This window comes from Pinus tabuliformis, chromosome 1_2 (assembly GCF_031772625.1).
Source record: "Pinus tabuliformis cultivar Carrire ecotype Pingquan chromosome 1_2, CPIR1, whole genome shotgun sequence".
NCBI lineage: Eukaryota > Viridiplantae > Streptophyta > Pinopsida > Pinales > Pinaceae > Pinus > Pinus tabuliformis.
In genome coordinates, this window is record NC_142298.1 from 594,610,519 (window position 1) to 594,628,477 (window position 17,959).

Here is a 17,959-nt window from a genome sequence, read left to right on the forward strand (position 1 = left end):
GACATCATAAAGAGCTTCCTTAAGGGATCCTACTTCGTCACCTAGGGTCTTGTCTTTAGGAATACCTATTATTGGTACATATCTCAAAACCTTAAGTCTTGAACTCCTTATCTCAAGATCTTTCTTGGAGAGTATTTTAGCTTCTTTAAAGCATTGAAACATCATTGTGCCTCTCCTTGAATGGGCTTTGTGGAATCACATCATACCTAACCATTGATCCACTTATTCCAAGTGATTACTTTCCCATTGGGACTCCTCTCATCAGTGAAAGTCTTTAAAGAGCAATGGACATTGATTGTCGTGACAGTGTGTCATTGTCATGTTGTTATCACTTGGTGTAGCTCTTTGACATTTAGGTTCTTTTTATAGGGACTACTAAATTGTGTGGGAACAGGGTGCTACTTCAGCATGGGATTAGGAGTTGTCTCTTGGTATAGTAGGAAGCAAAAGTTTTTGGCATTGAGTTCTGTAGAGGCAGAATACATAGCAGCTAGCATAGCGACATGTGAGGCCATTTGGCTTCGGAAGTTGTTGGTAGTCTTGTTTGGTCATAGGGTAGAGATGACGATACACCAACGTTGCACAAAGCAGGGAAGAGGACGAAACAAGGATGTTTTTTTGGAAGCGGGGACGCGGAAGAGTGATTTCCCAAAAATCTAGGAAGCGAAGCGTCTTGGAAGTGTCTACTATATATATATTAATATTTTTTTGCATTTATATTAAAGAAACATCCAAAATACCAAATTAGTTGTAGAAGACATGAAAACATGCATTTTTTTACATAAATCAAGATAGATATGGCATCCATTGTACATCAATGATTAATTATTCTAGCATCAACGATCTACAATCTAGATTCCTCCTCTTGTCTAACCTTTGCCTCTACTTCAACTCTATAGGGATTTTAGTCAACGTTGCCTAATTTTGATGAAACAGCTTAATCCAAGCCTTATAATATGGTAGAGAAAGCTTAACATGCCTGATCAATGATTTTGACTTGAGTGAAGGGTACATAATTGCTAAGGCCATGACAAAGGAGTTCAACAATAAATAACACCAACACTGGGGTACATATAGGGCTTGGTGCTCTTGATTAAATGCCAATCACATGCCCTGATACATGATATAATCCAATGAAACGCCACAATCCCATTGATCCTGAAAACTATTAAGTCTGCTGAATTTTGAATGGGATATGAAATTCGATTTTCTCCATATGAAGTCTAATGAAGTTGGAACCACTCTCAAACATCCCGAGTCATTTCATGGTAATGTTAAAAATCTAAGTAAAAGGATGGAAATGAAAGACGAAGGAGAATGTCACTTTTAGTTTAAGAATTTAACATTACCATTAGGGAGCATCTAGGGAGCATCAAAGGGCACCTTGGGAGTATTCGAAAAGTGTAGTTCCTCACATAACAGTTTGAAATTTCCAAAAAAAAAAAACAAAAAAAGCCCTACGGAACCGTGTAAACCATCCACCTTCTTTCGGATCCACTCACGATCCGTGGTGGATACACGCCTGAACCTCCACAAATCTGCACCCGATCCTTTCCGGATCTGCGGATCGGGCCCCCATGGATCCAATTTTCTAGGAATTGCCAAAAAAAGGCGGAACCGCGGATCCGATTTTCCGATCCACGGTTCCACCGAAGGATCAGTGGCAGATCCATATGGGACGCAGATCTGCCTTCGAATCCTTGGGGGGGGACAGTTCCTGCAAAATTGTGATACATTGCAACAATCAGAGTTGAATCAGGGTACTTGAGAATTTGGTGTTTCATGATAGGTCCAAGCATATAGACATCAAGTATCACTTCATCAAGGATTGTGTACAATGCAGGATAGTTCAACTACAGTATATAACTACAGATTAGTAGGTAGCAAACATTCTAGCAAAGGCCTTGGGAAAGGCAAGATTCATCTTCTTCATAGATAAGTTGGCTGTAACGCATAACACCTTCCTTGCTAAGAGGGAGTGTTAGTTTATGTAGCTCAACGTTTCAAATAGGTGTTTTAGTTTCAGGTGGTATCTATGAGGCTAGAGACACAGATGGATATCTCCAATACCCAGAAAAAGTTTCTAAGGAAAATTGTCTTAATTAGATTTAATTAGCTAGTTTAATTATTTTCCTAATTCTAACTTAGGAAAAGTGGTTAATTAATTGGGATTAATTGAGACAAATCGATTTTTCTCTAGTGACTTCTAGAAAAGTGATTGAATGAAGTCAAGATGATCTTAGCCATCGATTGTGAATAGATCGTGGTCGTTGATTTCTCAACGAGAGATTATAAGAGGAGATCGATGGGGCTTTTGGAGATACACAACAACGATTTGCAGTGATAGCAAGTGCGTAGCGATAATGTGGAGGACACCAACAGTTAGGTTTAGCAGTGATTGAGATCAAGTTGTCGAAGAGAGATTGTTCATATTAATTTTTAGATTCTTAGTGACAAGGGGAGATCAAATTATTTTGTAGGGGCTGAAATTCTCCAAGTGGTGCGAATTCACTGAGGAGGTCGAGTTGCTGGATGAAGAATGAATGTCCCAAAGAAAGTTGATTTGCAGGAGAGAAATCAAGTTTTCTAGTAGAGATCGATTTTCCAGTGGAGGTCGTGTTATTCTGCCAAGAAGTGCGAGTTGCTAGAGGAGGCCAAATTATCTGCCAGGGCCACACGTGTGGATTGATTCAGCGTCGTAGAGGAGAGCTGAATTGATTTAGAGAGGCCAAATAACTTCCGGGAGGTCATATAAAATAATTTACTCAGGTTTGCTAATTTTTCGCCAAAGTGTATGTAATTTCAATTACAAAATTGCTGAAGAATAATAAAATCCTCCTCCGTAGAACTGGTTTTCCCCACACAGTTTTTCCAGGGACAGTTTGTCCAAAAATATGTCTATTATTTTGTGTGTGAGATATTTTTTCATCTCGTGATTTAATTTTGGTGAAGTTGCAATAGTGTTTTATTCAATATTTTCTGTATATAATTTACAAAAGACAACTAATCTTTTGAAGATAGTTGAATGATAACAAGATTAACTGCAACGGTTTTAAAAATTTCACAATATGGTGTGTCCAAAATGTTTTGGAGTACCCCTCTTTCACACTATTCCATCCACTAATAAATTATGCATCCAACTACAAGCTTATAGACCATAACTTACCACAACTTTTGCTGCTGGTGAAATAACTTTGCCAACTTTTGTGAGAAGTTTCATTTGAATCGTTGAAGTTTTTCACCGCTACTCGTGTGTTCTTCTTTCAAGGATTATAAACTACAACCAAATGGAGAAGGTTAACATCAAATATGTCTCAGTACTGAAGTAGATCTTTTATAGTCCATCAGGTTGGTTTTCCAGATCTTGTGTATGTCATCCATAACATATTCCAGATGAACCTTTGGGGATTTTGTGCTTCCATGACCATGACATGTTTGACACTTTTTAAACGAATGATCTGAGAAGCTAGCAGCTATGGCACAGGAAAGGTAACTAGAAAATCCCTTTAGCCAGACGTAATAGAACTTTTCCCCAAACTCATGAAAATGACTCATATAAGATTGGAATTTAATTAAGGATAGCATACGTAGATTTAAGGCATCCATCCTCATTGATAACTACTTGCAACATTACCGGACAGTGAGCTAACCCTGTCGAGATAGTAGGAAGATCAAGAACAGATCTTGAGATATTCCCTTGAACTTATATATTGTTCAAATTATGGCAGAGCTTCTAATGACAAGTAAAATGAACGTAGATATTGGAACCAATCATGTAACAGGCAATATTTCTATTGAACAATTTCCACTGTAATTCATGTAGTTTTCCTTCAGCACTTCCCACAAGGATTAAGGATTACATGCTCTGTTACACCGGAACCACTCCCGAGAGGTGGGAAACCCGTTCCAATGGTTCCTGCGCTCCCGGGAGCTTTGGAACTGTATGGGAACGTTACCTTTTCAGCGGGAGCTGCAATGGGAGCTGGAGAAAGTTCTGGGAGCTTTAAAGACTCTTTTTTTGGAGTTCCAGCGTTCCCTGGGGTTGGGGAATACAAAGCTTGTAGAGAAATATGATGAACTGTCCACAAAACATGAGCCTATGTTGAAACCTTCACAGGTAGAAAGGCCAAAGACCTTCTTAACACCAATATCTTTAATTGAGAAACTGGAGCAATCTTTTGATGGGTTAAGGAAGCGTGTGACACCTCGACGTAAGGGCGATATCTGGGATGTCATGCTGATGAGTATTTATTTTTCTGTTTATGTATATGTATTATGTATTGCAGAAGATTGTGTGTGCATATTGTATGTAGCAGTCAATGCTTAAACATTAGAGTTGCTTTGTTTTTATCTCTTAAGAATAACTAGAGAAACATATGTAAAACTGTTTCTTTGTATTTTTAAGCCAGATTGTTTCAAAGACTGGTCATGTGTCAGAGAACTGATAATGAACTGACATTCAATATATATAAGAAGGAGAGATTCAGGGAGAGAGACACCCAGAGAATATATATATATATATATATATATATATAATGAATTTGACATTTTATATATATAAAATATATATAAAAGGGAGAGACTAGGAGAGAGACACCCAGAAAATATATTTATATATAAGGGAGATTATATATTTAAACTGATTTTAATATTTGAATATTTTGATTCAATATTAATTTTGATTATTATATAAATTATATAATTAAAAAAATAATTTTGGGGAAACCTCTAGCCGTTCCACACACCCGTATCCAAGTTCCCAACCCTCTAGAAACTCATGCAACATTGATTACATTGGAAAAAGTGCAAAAAAATCCCATTTAGATAGAGCTTGTCGTCATGAAAATTCTAGATTGAGTGAGAGAGAATGAAATACTGTGTATATTACTGTGTTATTGTTTTTTTGGTTCCATAGGCTGGTAGTCTCAGTGGAGGGTGAAACTTATTTAATTCAAAAAGACAAATTTCTTTATACGACTGAAATCGGTAGCCTTTAGTTGGCATTGAAGCTTGTGCAAATGCGACTGGTGAGAAAAATTACTAGTCACCAAATTACTGAGGTTGCTATAATTGTTTTAGCAAACAGATACAATTTTAAGTAATAAGATATGTCCTCGTGAACAGCCACGGGAATTTTCATTGTTATATTGGAGCTTGTTTATTGGATGTCTTTGCATATGAGAATTTCTTTTCGGCAACCAAGATAGTGAGGAATGGTTGTTTGAGCATAAAATTGAGAAATTATTTGGTACCCTATTGAACTGACAAATTGAAATGTCCAACTAGCAAATTTTCTGTCGTTGTAGAAGAACGTGCTTTCCTTCATTTGATGGTTATGTGGTCCGATAAATTAGGTTATATCCTATCTCTAAGGAATCTTCTTTTCTTACAGAGTTTTCCAGAGGAGTTATTTTTTGTTCTACGTACAATACAACTCCTGCGAGGTCTTAGTGTGGGCATGGGCATAAATTACTCTTGTGCAGAAGAGTGGAGACAAATGGCAGAGGAAACGTTATCCTCAGCTGGAAGATGTGATAAACTTGCCATTTAAATGCAGCATATTCAATTTCTTTGCTTGTTGCAACTCCAAGGAATGAAGTTTTATTGATTTGTACGATGTCTGATTTAGAGGCTAATGTTATTTCAGGTATTGATTCTCAGAGACAAAATGACAAGGGTATTGGTAAAAAACTGCGTTTTTGGAGAAGAAAACAAAGGGTATGACGAGGTCCTTGTGGCTCAACTTGCACATTGTAGGTACTGAAGTTTCTGATGTATCATGTTTCAGTGTACGTGTAGACAGTTTCTAGCCATCCAAATGCATTTATGCTTGAGTGTATATTCTATATTGGAAATTCATGAGCACCATTGGTCTTCCATTACTTGAACAAATTGAAGCTGTTGGGCAGTCCTACTATACAGCGTAGTAGAGTCCTTCAGAGGCAAGGGCACAGCCATTAGTCTGTACATACAGCTGCAATGTAGTAAGCAGAGATAAGTCGGTGCATTAGTGCAAAACGAAGCACAGGCCAATACTGGCCATATTATCGATTTTTAAAAAGATAATTCGTCTTTGGCTGTTACAACTGAATATAATGTGAAATTCTGATCCATAAATGTCAGACCAGTGCCCATATAACAAATTCCCTTGGTAACAGTCATGTCCTAACATGAACTTGGAAATGACCTAATATGTGCATGACTATAACTGCTGAATGTATATCATCCAAACATGCTCTCAATGAGAATGTCTCAGTTTAGTAAAGGTTGAATCATACATGGATTGTTGCATAGTTTGTATTCTTTAATATATAACTATGCATCACATAAATAGAAGAATCTTACAGAATGGAAGAGGTGTTTGAGTTGGAATTGTTACTAAATGAGCACCCGAGTTCACTCCCAGAGCTATTGAATTCCTTCACATTGTAGCTTCCATCTTTTCATTGTTTCTTAGAATGATAACTTGAAATTTTAGGCACTAAAATAGGTTAGTATCTGTCCATCCAATGTTGTCTAGTGGCCAGTTGAAGCACTTGTGCAAATAACCCAGGTTCGCTTTCTAGCAAGCATACCCCAAAGTTCTCCTAACAATGATGGTGAAAGTCCCAGCGACCTAGATGGCTTGCAATATTTCTTTAAGCTTACAAGGTCAGTGGAAGTCCTGGGTGATATTTTGGATAGAATACACACCCCTAGTAAAAATACCTAGGATTAGGTAGGGGTGAAAAAAAAAACCATTTACCTGATAAAAGGAAAATAGATGTGTGTACCTAGGATTAGGTAGGGGTGAAAAAAAAACCATTTACCTGATAAAAGGAAAATAGATGTGTGTTTAAGGGCGAGTCTTGTGGCCCTTCATAAAAAATGAATTTTAACAGTGAAAACAGGCATTGCATTATTGTCCGTTAAATTTTAATAACAGCCTTACTACATATTAAATTATTGTACTATACTTTTTTTCCATGTCCGTTAAATTTTAATAACAGCCTTACTACATATTAAATTATTTTACTATACTTTTTTTCCATGTAACAAAATACCTCGCCCTCTAGCCCATAGGTAATCTTAAGATAGTAGAAGGTTTGGAAGTCACAATCTCAACATGTCACTTGTGGGGATTGAACTTCGGTAGGCCCATAGGTAAGGGTAAGATAGTCTTTAAGGTTCAAGGCTGTACAAGGCTTTACAAGAAGCAGGGGATTGAACTTGGGTGGGGAGGATAACATTGTAACAATCATTCTATTCAACCACCTGTGATAAAGCCAATCAACTTTATCAACAAAGTACTGTACTATAAACAGTGTATAACACATTAATGAAAATTGTGTTATATGCATTTGATGAGAACAATAAGTATAAACTTTATTATAAAGAAAAAATAATATTATGAAAGAGAGGGGAAAGAAAATTAGATAGTTACAAGGAAGTACAGCAGTCTGACCTATATTTATTATAAGCTTCAATTGTGCATTTATTATAAGATCTGCTTACAATAAACTGTAAACTTAACCTATCATACACGAATGATAATGATATTATTGAAGAGGGGAAACTTTTTTATGTAGTTACAAGGCAGGAAGTACAGCAGGCTGACCTATAATTATATTATTGAAGAGGGGAATTTTGATAATGATATTATTGAAGAGGGGAAACTTTTTTATGTAGTTACAAGGCAGGAAGTACAGCAGGCTGACCTATAATTATATTATTGAAGAGGGGAATTTTGCCTTGTAGTTACAAGGCAGGAAGTACAGCAGGCTGACCTATATTTATTATAAGCTTCAATTTTGCATTTATTAGGTCTGCTTACAATAAATGTGACCTACCTTATGTTGAGAAACCAAGTGCTAGGAGTTGATTGATTGATTTGTCTTAATTTTATAATTACTTGCGAATATTTGTTGATTTGTCTTAATTTTATATTACTTGTGAATATTTGTTGATTTGTCTTAATTTTATAATTACTTGTGAATATTTGTTGGTTTCTTATTACTTATATAATATTCTTCATCAAGTAATTATACAAATTTGCAAAACACAAAGATCACAAAGAGACTAAGAACACCAAAGATTAGGCTTTAAGCCAAGGCAGAACCCCACAAGGGGAAAAACCCAAACAATCCTTCTCTTACAGAGTCAGTTCAAAATGAGATATCCAAGACCCAAGACCAAAACTGCCCCAAAGAACCCAAGTCAGCCCTTTTCCAAGTTACCTCAAACCAAGTCAAAGTCAACATTGGTCAAACCTTCTGAAATATGGTCAAATCAATGAATTTTCAGAACTGCAGTGAAAGATGAATTTCAGACCTGTAACTTTTGCAGAGATGCCACAGAACCTTTGCATGTGTGAGCATAAACAAGCTAGAAAACCCAAATTTTATCTCTCCTTTGACTTTGGCTCTTTTTCTTATGGATTAGGCACATAAATTGATGTTGTGATGTGATGTGACCTTTGCATGTGTGAGCATAAACAAGCTAGAAAACCCAAATTTTATCTCTCCTTTGACTTTGGCTCTTTTTCTTCTGGATTAGGCACATAAATTGATGTTGTGATGTGATGTGTGAATGTGTCTCCAAGAGGTTGAGTTGACTCATAAATATACCTGTCCCAGAGGGGGTCGAATAGCTACCTCTTAGGCCAACTTATCCAAGGTGGGTTGACTTGGTCTTATGTTGACTCTTTGACTCAAAATAATTTTTTCTTTTTCTTACAAAAGTCCAAATGGTACTTGATTCAAATACATTTATTTAGACTCTTTTTTACTTTATAAGCATGAAGAACATGCTTTGACCAAAATAAAATAATATAATGAATATAATAAATATGTCAATAATAAAAAATTAGATTTTATTACATTATGAAGGCACATACTAACATTTTTCAACACCCTACACATGACCTAAAACACGAGGGGTACTAATTAGTATTTAGAACGCAGAAAATTTCCTTTTTTTATTATTTACTCATTAATTTTACAGTTCCATCTCTTAATTAATGTGTATCAATCTCATTAATTGCAGTAACTTCAATGCTCATAATTAATATTCATAAATATATTGATAAATTTAGTAATTGGGCTTCTATTGGCATGGAACTACCTTTCGTATTTATGTGACACTCTCTTCCTACTACAATGATTTCTACAAATATCATCACCTTTTCAAGTATTTCAACCTCAATTAGGAATGCTAATTGAATCTAGGGTGGCATTTTATATGCATGATACTTATACAAATCATGCACATTTATATTTTTACTCAATTTTGTAGTTTGCATTACCAAAACTTTGATCACCATTAAGTGGTAATCATAATATATACTCTCTCTCTCTCTCTCTCTCTCTCTATATATATATATATCGTTTGTGCTACTCGATTTCAAGGATTTTGTTTTTCAAGGCAATGAAGGTTCAAAACTCACAATAGTTGAGAGGAGACAGCAAAAAATCTAGTCAATGGCAAGGGTTGGTGTGGTCTAAACCAGATGCAATCCCTAGGTGATCTTGATGACTTAGATACCCCTATTTCATGTTTTCTTAGATCGTAGGCTTTTCTTGTAACTTAAAAACACACTAGCTAAAAAAACACAATACTTTTGTTTCTTTTGAAAATTATGTCATATATTTACCAAAAAGATATTTACTAACCGTGAAGCAAAGAGAGCAAGGGTATATGTAGTGGTGTTAATTTTTAGGGCTTGATTGTTCTCTGATGTAGATAATTGTAATCTTAAACATTTTCAATATTTTCACATTACATTCACCCCATATCATTGTATCATCGTTAGAAATTATGTAAAGAGAACAATAATATCAATAATAAAATAAAACAATAGGGAACAACAAAAGAAAAACATACACAATAGAGACACCAAGATTTTCGTCAAAGACCAGGGAAAAACCCCACAAGGGAGAAAAGCCCATAAATTGATGATTCTTCTTCTATTATATATTCATCAAAGTTTGGCTGAGATACAAAGTACAATAATCATGAGACATAAACTTTTATAATCCAACACATTAATCCTACTAGGACAATCCAGCAGCAAGCATGCCTCCAAATCACTTTGTCATAGGTGTTAGCGCTTGAAATTTCACCTCAGGCTGAGAAAGGTAAACCTCAAGGCTACATCAAACCATTTAGCCTCGTAGCTAGCCCTACGGGGCAGGAGAAGGCTCTCTCCGATCAATCTCGGTAGATCTTCAATGGGATGAGATGACCAACAAGGTAACACTGATATTAGGCTAGTAAACTGTTTAAAAAGGTTGATTTGGGGTTTTTGGGGTTTTTTGGTGGCAAATTGAGGAGCTGCAATTTAGGGTGCGGGGATTTGACACAGTTTCTGCAAGGGGGTCTTTGGGGCGAGGTAGGAGCCTGTATTGATGCCTTTAGTTTGAAGTGGATGATTAGGAAAGAAAGAGGAGGAGCTAAAGAGAGCAAACAATAACTTTGAATTCTCTTTAGACAGCAGAAAACATAGAAATTAAACAAATTTGAAAGCAGAGCATGGCAGGCATGAATTCATACTTTATCACTTCATTTGTTTAATATGCAGAAGTAAAGAAAGGAGATGAAACACATAAACACACTTACAAGTACATCAAGATACACATCATCAACACATGAGTCCACAAGAATCCCAAAGATGACTGCAAAACCCTAGTCTTCCTTAGCCAAAAATTGCAGAGATACAAGTGAAAAATACAATGATAGCTTCTCCCTCAAGAGTCCAACCATGAAAATGAGCAAGAAAGTACATAATATAGATGATCTAACCTCTTTCCCTGCCTCCATGGGTCGAGCTCACTATCCTAGGAGCTGTTTGAACCACTTCTAAACTAAGCACTAGAAAATAGGCAGTCAAAACAACTTGCCTTTATAAACTTGGAAACCAGTTCATACATTCAATTTTTACCCTTTACATGCAAGAATCTTCTAGAAGAGTTAAACAAGAGTAAAAATATCCAAAAAGTGTCACCATTACATCCAAGAGGACCACCATCCACCTCAAAAAGTCAAACTAGAGCCAAACTGCGTTTTCTAGGCTGAACTGGTCAAATCTGGCACAATTTCCTCAACGGGTCGCGCACTTTGGAGCTCTGTTTGGAGGCCTTCCCGGTGTCAGAATGAGGTGTAGGATAGCTCGTTGGAAAGGTCTCTGAGTCTACTTTCCAACCCAACTGGAATTTTTGGATTTGGAGGTCATTTGCCTAATCAAAAGTCAATTCTCCCAAGACTGCTTCTGCAACTCAAAAAAGGGGCAGAAAGTCAAATTTTGCATGTATTTTGACCTTCTGGAAGCCCAAAACCCCATAAAAACTCAAGTCCATCCATAGGCATGTGTAACTTTGCATGACAAATCTAGAAATGTTGAGTTTTTGCAAAACGGAGCTACGATGACAAAGGGTCTCACCGGGGGTGAGACCCGTTGAGGCGCCAAAACATGTAAATTTCCAAAAAATGCCAAAATTACCCAAAATTCTCAATTTTTTTTGGGATTTGTTCTGTAGCTGATGCTAGTGAGTGCCATGATCTTTGAGGGATGCCTCAGCCAAGATACGGAGTTGATTGGTCTTCTTCCTCCGCCTAAGAGCCTCGGACAACCTCCTTTGGAACATTTTCATTTTTGCCTTGCATACATGCATCCTTGCCCAATAGTGATTCTTCATGTTTCTCAGCAGCTTTTTCTCTTGGTTGGCCTTAGCCAACAGCCTCTCCAAGCAGGCATTCTCCTGAACGAGCATTGACTCTCGGTCAACAGGCAATGGATCACCGGGTCTTCTACGGTTCAAGACTCGGTCGTTACGAATCCTCCATAGCTCATCAAGTGCCTTCTCCTCCTCTAACTGTTTGTTCCGCTGCTCCAGGTAAGTAATAGTCCATTGGGCACCCTCAAGTCTCCTCTGTAAAACATCATTTTCAGCCCTGAGATGCTGAATGATCTCCTTCGCCTCTTGGCTAGGAGAACTGGCCTCAAGATCAATCACCGGATCCTCATGAATCATGGGCTCTTTGCCCCTCTGTAGTACCTGTGATGGTGAAGAAAACGAGGCCCCTTCCACCTGATGTGGAGATAACACTCGTTGAGCTGAAGATGAAGGCGAGACCCCTTCCACCTGCTGTGGAGATAGTACTCGCCTAGCTGCTGCAAATAAGGCCCTTGGGCCTCTCTGATAAGTGACCAATGGAGGAGAGCTGACATGTCTGGTCTCAAGAATATCATGCTATTGTGATGGCCTTCCCTCCTCATGAACAACCTCAGGGGGTGAAAGGGATAACCTTGAGAGCAGCAAAACAAAACCCTATCTCTACTTGCATTTTGACATTTTTAAAGCAAATATACATGAACTTCTCATTTCAACTTGATGGCATTAAAACACATTTCCCATGCTCATTTTTCTCTATCAAGCAAAATACTTTGATGATCAGAGGCCTACCTGCAACCTTGAAGAGATTTGGGGTCATTTGGCAGCTTACTGGCAAATTTCTGTGGAGAAATCCCCAACGGGTCGCGCCCCTCCCAACGGGTCGCGCACGTTGATTTTCTGAACTGCAGAAGGGCTCTCAACGGGTCGCGCACCACCCAACGGGTCGCGCTTTTGCAGGAGGCTTTTGGAGGCCTTCCCGGTGTCGGAATTGGGCGCATGATAGCTCGTTGGAAAGGTCTTTGAGTCTACTTTCCAACCCAACTGGAATTTTTCAATTTGGAGTTCATTTGACCTGTCAAAAATCAAATCTCCCAAGACTGGTCAAAAAGTGCCAAATGAGGCTGCCTCAAGGAAGAGTGTTGTTGCAGTCAACTTTTGAATGCCTTCCTCAACCCCAAATTGAGCCCATGATAGCTCATTGGAAAGCTCTTTGTGTCTAGTTATCATTTTACCCATCAAGCAAATCATTTGTCAAACCCAGCTAGGAGAAAACTTGATTTTCCCAAGGTCACTTCAGAGGTGTCTTTGATTCTCCTGAGGCAACGGTATTCTTGACATTTCTCTCAAACCATGACACCTGTGCAAAAAGTGAAGGAGTTTTTTCTTCCTTGGCATGTTGTGGACAAAAACCTCTCTCAGTTTCCCAAAATTCATCTTTGATTGCTCTGAAACATCATTTGAGTGAAACTTGTCCCGATGTGTGAAACAAGGAATTTTGTCGAAATGAAGCGAAATGAAGGGGATAGGGGGCTTCTAAATTCTTGGGGAAATTTTTGGAAGTAGGGAGGGATGTTAGGAAGTAGGGGAAAGTGGAATCGTGGAGATCGAGTGAGGGGAAGGGGTTCAAAAGGGCAAAACACAGGCCCAACCTAGAAAATTGCCAGGTTGTAGCTAGAAACTAGGGTTTGTGCAAAAATGAGGAATTTGGGGGATCTTAGTGATGGGAAGCATTTGATAAGGTACATGAAGGATAGGGGAAGGTGTATGAACATCTGGAAACAAGTTTTGCCGATGATTTGACCGTCCAAGAGAAATTTCCATCAAAACCCTAGGAGAGGGAAATGACCTTACTTAGGCACAACTGAAGCATGAATAAGGTGTAAAATGACTCATTTGACACTGACATGATAATGACAACCCTCTGAATGATGGTAGGCTCAGCTGAATGATGACATGGACTGACATTTGGGCAAACCCTAGACCTAATGCCTAGTGACCAAATTTTGCTTGAAGACTCACTGAAATGACAAAATTTGACCTTGACACTCTGAGACCACTTTGTAAGAGCATATTTGATCACTGTAGGAAGGCTGGAAAGACTGACACTAACAATAGGAACATAATATATAATTATTGTCGCTGTCATATCATCGTCATAAAGTCAAGTCGTACATCAGAGTGTCTCTATCATAGACCAGAGACCACTGCCATGTCAAAGTCATTGCCATACATCAGAGGTCATTGCCATGTCGATCTCTGTCACATATGAAAGACATTGTCATGAGAGGTCATTGCCATCTCGATCTTTGTCACATATGAAAGACATTGTCATGAAAAACACTGTCATATATAAAGTCACATATCAAAGGCATTGCCATCTAGATCATTGTCACCTATCTAGAGGCACTGTCATGAATATCACTATCACATATCAAAGGCATTGTCATCTAGATCACTATCACATATCTGGAGCACTGTCACGAAGATCATTGTCACATATCCAAAGCATTATCGTGAAGATCAAGGTCACAGATCAAAGGCACTCTCATATACATTGAGGTCACTGCCATATACATATGCATCAAGGTCGCTCCTATGTATAAGATTTACCAAACTTCATTAGATCATAGTCATACCTCTATGTTATAGTCATATATATCATTGTCATGTCTTCAAAGCACTATTATACAATCAATACATCGAATTTCGAACCATAGAGATTTAGTTGTGAATCATAGAGATAACAATACGATTCATATATATAATAGTGTGAGTCACTAAGAGATAACAATGTGAGTTACTGAAATGTGAACCTCTTAGACTATAATGCTACCTATAACAATAACAATACGAGCCATTGAAATATAATTTGAACATCAGAGAATCAATGCAAGCCACAAAATATAAGATACAAGTCATTGAAATGTAGTGCTTGCCACAATTATATAATTGAGCCACATAAAGAATATAGCTAGCCATTGTAATGCGAGCCACTGTTGAGCCGTAGAGAAATAGATTCGAGACACTGTTGATCCACAAAGAAATAGATTTGAGCCATTGTAATGCAAGCCACTACTGAGCCATAGAGAAATAGATTCGAGCCACTATTAAGCCACAAAAAATAGATCTGAGCCATTGTTGAGCCACAAAGAAATAGATCTGAGCCATTATAATGCGAGACATTGTTAAGCCACAGAGAAATATGAACCATGGATAGTAAATCTGAGCCACAAATAATTAGTGCAACCTGCCTCAGAACCATCCAAAATCTTCCACAAAAGTGTGAGTTCAAAGTATGCCAAACTGAGGAAGATTAACGCCTATTTAGAGTTATTGCCACCTATGAAAGGTCACGTCCCTTGGGCAAGCTAACATGGAATGTTGAGAGGCCGACCTGAACTTGTGCCACAATAAATTCAAATTTATCATTTGCCACATATTGACTTGAATTCTTTGATGAACTGCCTAGAATATTTCTTGCCCAAATAAATTTGTCACCTCAAAGAGGAGTGCCAAGACCACATTAAAAATAATATTTCTTTTATCCAATTCAAATTCTTCCTTGGGGCAAGATGGGCTTCTTTGGGGTAGTTGTGTTCCTATGGAGAAATTTGTCCCACAACTTCCCAATTTTCAACCCTCCCTCTCAGTTAGGGAGGAATTTCCATCTCCCTCATAAATCTCATATGGGATGTCTCATCATTGCTGCATCATGTATCATCTTGTCTCATCTCATCTCATCTTGTGTCATAGAAGGATAATAATCCACAACCGAAAGTAGGGGAGATCAATTTACCACAAGGGTAAAGATCCTCCAAACCCTACTTGTCTCGAGGTCAAGTTCCATGACTTTCATCGCAGCTCAAGAATGATGTCTCGATTGTGAAAATTTGGGAAATCCAAATCCTATTGCAACAACTGGAAATTATTCTCTTAATTGTTAATTTAATTTAACAACTTATTTACTGCTTGCTACAACAAATATTGAATAAATCTCACTACAATCTATAAAAATAAAATTGTGGAAGAATAAACAATGGAAGAAATGTTAGCACACACACATAAAATAACACAGTTATTTTTGGACAAAAGTCCCTGGAAAAACCCAACTCAGGAAAACCGGTGCAGCAACTAAGGGTTTTATTATTATGTAGTAGTGAAATAATCCGAGTACAACTGGATGCTGAAACTGGCAATCCTACAGAGAAAAACTGATAAGAAAAATCTAGTGAGGAATGTCCTCACTCCACAGGAAAATCCGGGCTCTAACCTCAGCTCAAATTGAGCCGTCCAAACGGGCTCTGCGCAGTTGCTTTTGCACTCATCTCAGAACAACTTTTCAAAGCGCTTGATCAGCTATTGTCTGGGAAAATGACTCTCTTGGCCTCTGGAACGTCTGCCCAGCTTCTAGCACTGAAACTCTACTTCTCCCTAGTAAAATCAAAATTGCCTCTAGAGGCTACTGCGTTGCTCTGTGTCAGCGTCACTCTAGGTCCTCCTCCTCTCGACAAATTCACTCACCGGAACTGGAATCCTTCCTCCGGCTTCATTGTCCCTACCCCTTTCTCACTACTTCGATCTCTTTGGCTCTCTCTCCGGCAACTAAGTGTTGCTACTCAGGAAATCAATCTGCTCATGAAATCGAACTTCACAAATGTTTTTCTCCAAGCCCCATCGACTTCTTCTTATAATCTTTTGTTGAGACTTCAATGACCAAGATTAGATCTTAATCTATGGATATGATTAACTTGAAGTCAATCTGTGTGAGTTTCTCGAACATTCACGCCATAACTTAATTAATTTTGATTAATTAGTCATATTCCCTAAGTTTAGACTTAGGAAATATTTAAAAACTGCTTAATAATCTAATTAAGTCACTTCTAGGTGGAATTTCCAGAAACGATTTCTGGGTTTTAGAGATCTCATGTATTTTAGCCTCTCCATAAAATTTCAAGGTTAGAACACATTCGATGCTACAAAATATAACATTCCCTCTTAGCAAGGAATGTGTTCTAGTGTTGCTTCCCCTTGTAGCAACACCCTGTCTCTACATCATCCCTTATTACGTTGTTGATGTCTGGCTAATGCTTCCCACTAACTACTATGCAACTATGATATGTGTTGGATCTGTGCTGCTGCCGACCCTACTGAATTGTTGCCAACCACTGCATCTGCACTGCAACTCCCTCTCCATCTGTTGTTGTTGCAACTGAAAAGCGTCCTAAATATTGAATCAATTGTGATTAGTATAATGCATCTGTCACCCGAGTCTCTAACTTCTGATAGTATCTGCGTTATCACTGAGGCATCTGCGTTGTTGTTGACTCTACACTGTGCCACTTTGCACTGTTGCCAATTATGCACTATGTTGCCCAACATTTGATTGCAACTAGACTCTGCATCCATCACTCTGGCATCTGACTGCATCTACTGCCACTGATCCATCCTGCTACTAAATATTGTGGGCTTCGGTGGCAAGGTATTGATTCAAGGGGTGGACCTCCTTAAGAATCCTGCCCATCTGTAGCACTCTGGGACTACAACAGCAATTCACCCCACTTAACTCCTAGGGTTATATCAACGAACATGGCGAAGTCTTCCTCCAACCTAGAGGACAACCTATCGATCTTTGTTGATGTTCCCTGTTGGTCATGCTTCTCCTTGTCCTTCTTCCTGGGAGGACATTGGGTGTTGTAGTGACCAAGATCACCACATGTGAAGCACTTGACCTTTGATAGGTCCTTCTTCTTCTTTCACTGCTCCCCATGTCCTTGACTAGGACCCTTTGATGTGAGGGTCACATTCTCCTCCTCCTTCACCTGCTTCGATCCCCTGCTGCTGCCACTGATGGAGTTCTTCGCTAGGTCCTGTCTCAACTCCTCTTGCTGCAAATCGGCCCACATCCTGTCCCATCTTGGAAAGGTTTCTCTCCCCAAGATACTTTGGACAAATACCTGCAACTCCTCTGAGACACTGTTGAGTTCAATCACACTAGCGCTGCGGGTTGAGGTGTTGCCCCAACAACCGACAATTGGTCCTAGATCTCCTGAATCTTGGTGAGGAATGGGTCTATGCATTCCCCTTTCTGCATCCTAGTGCATCTCAGCTTCTCCTCTAAGTACATCTTCTGCCGCTCAGAAGTGCCTTGGTACAATGTGGAAAGTGTATCCCACATCTCTTTGGTCGTACCCTTAGCCACTATGTGTGATACAACATGATCTAGGACACCATCTAGGATCAATCTTTTTGCCCTCACCATCTCCTTTCTATACTCCTTCAACTGATCTGCATCCGTGGGGATAACTACC

The 17,959-nt window shown here is 38.5% G+C and overlaps 1 protein-coding gene across 3 annotated transcripts in view; it reads left to right on the forward strand.

Annotated features, from left to right (window-relative positions):
- The window catches only part of LOC149207047 (uncharacterized), a 356,193-nt gene extending 349,844 nt beyond the window's left edge, over positions 1 to 6,349 (forward strand). For all 3 annotated transcript variants that reach the window (XR_016252614.1, XM_089395658.1, XM_089395657.1), the window contains 2 exons: positions 5,393 to 5,531; positions 5,648 to 6,349. Coding sequence is in view for 2 of the 3 variants with exons in the window: in XM_089395658.1 (XP_089251784.1) it covers positions 5,393 to 5,531; positions 5,648 to 5,724 (216 nt within the window). In the remaining variant the exon portion in view is untranslated. The remainder of the gene's footprint in view (positions 1 to 5,392; positions 5,532 to 5,647) is intronic.
- The last annotated feature ends 11,610 nt before the right edge of the window (positions 6,350 to 17,959 follow it).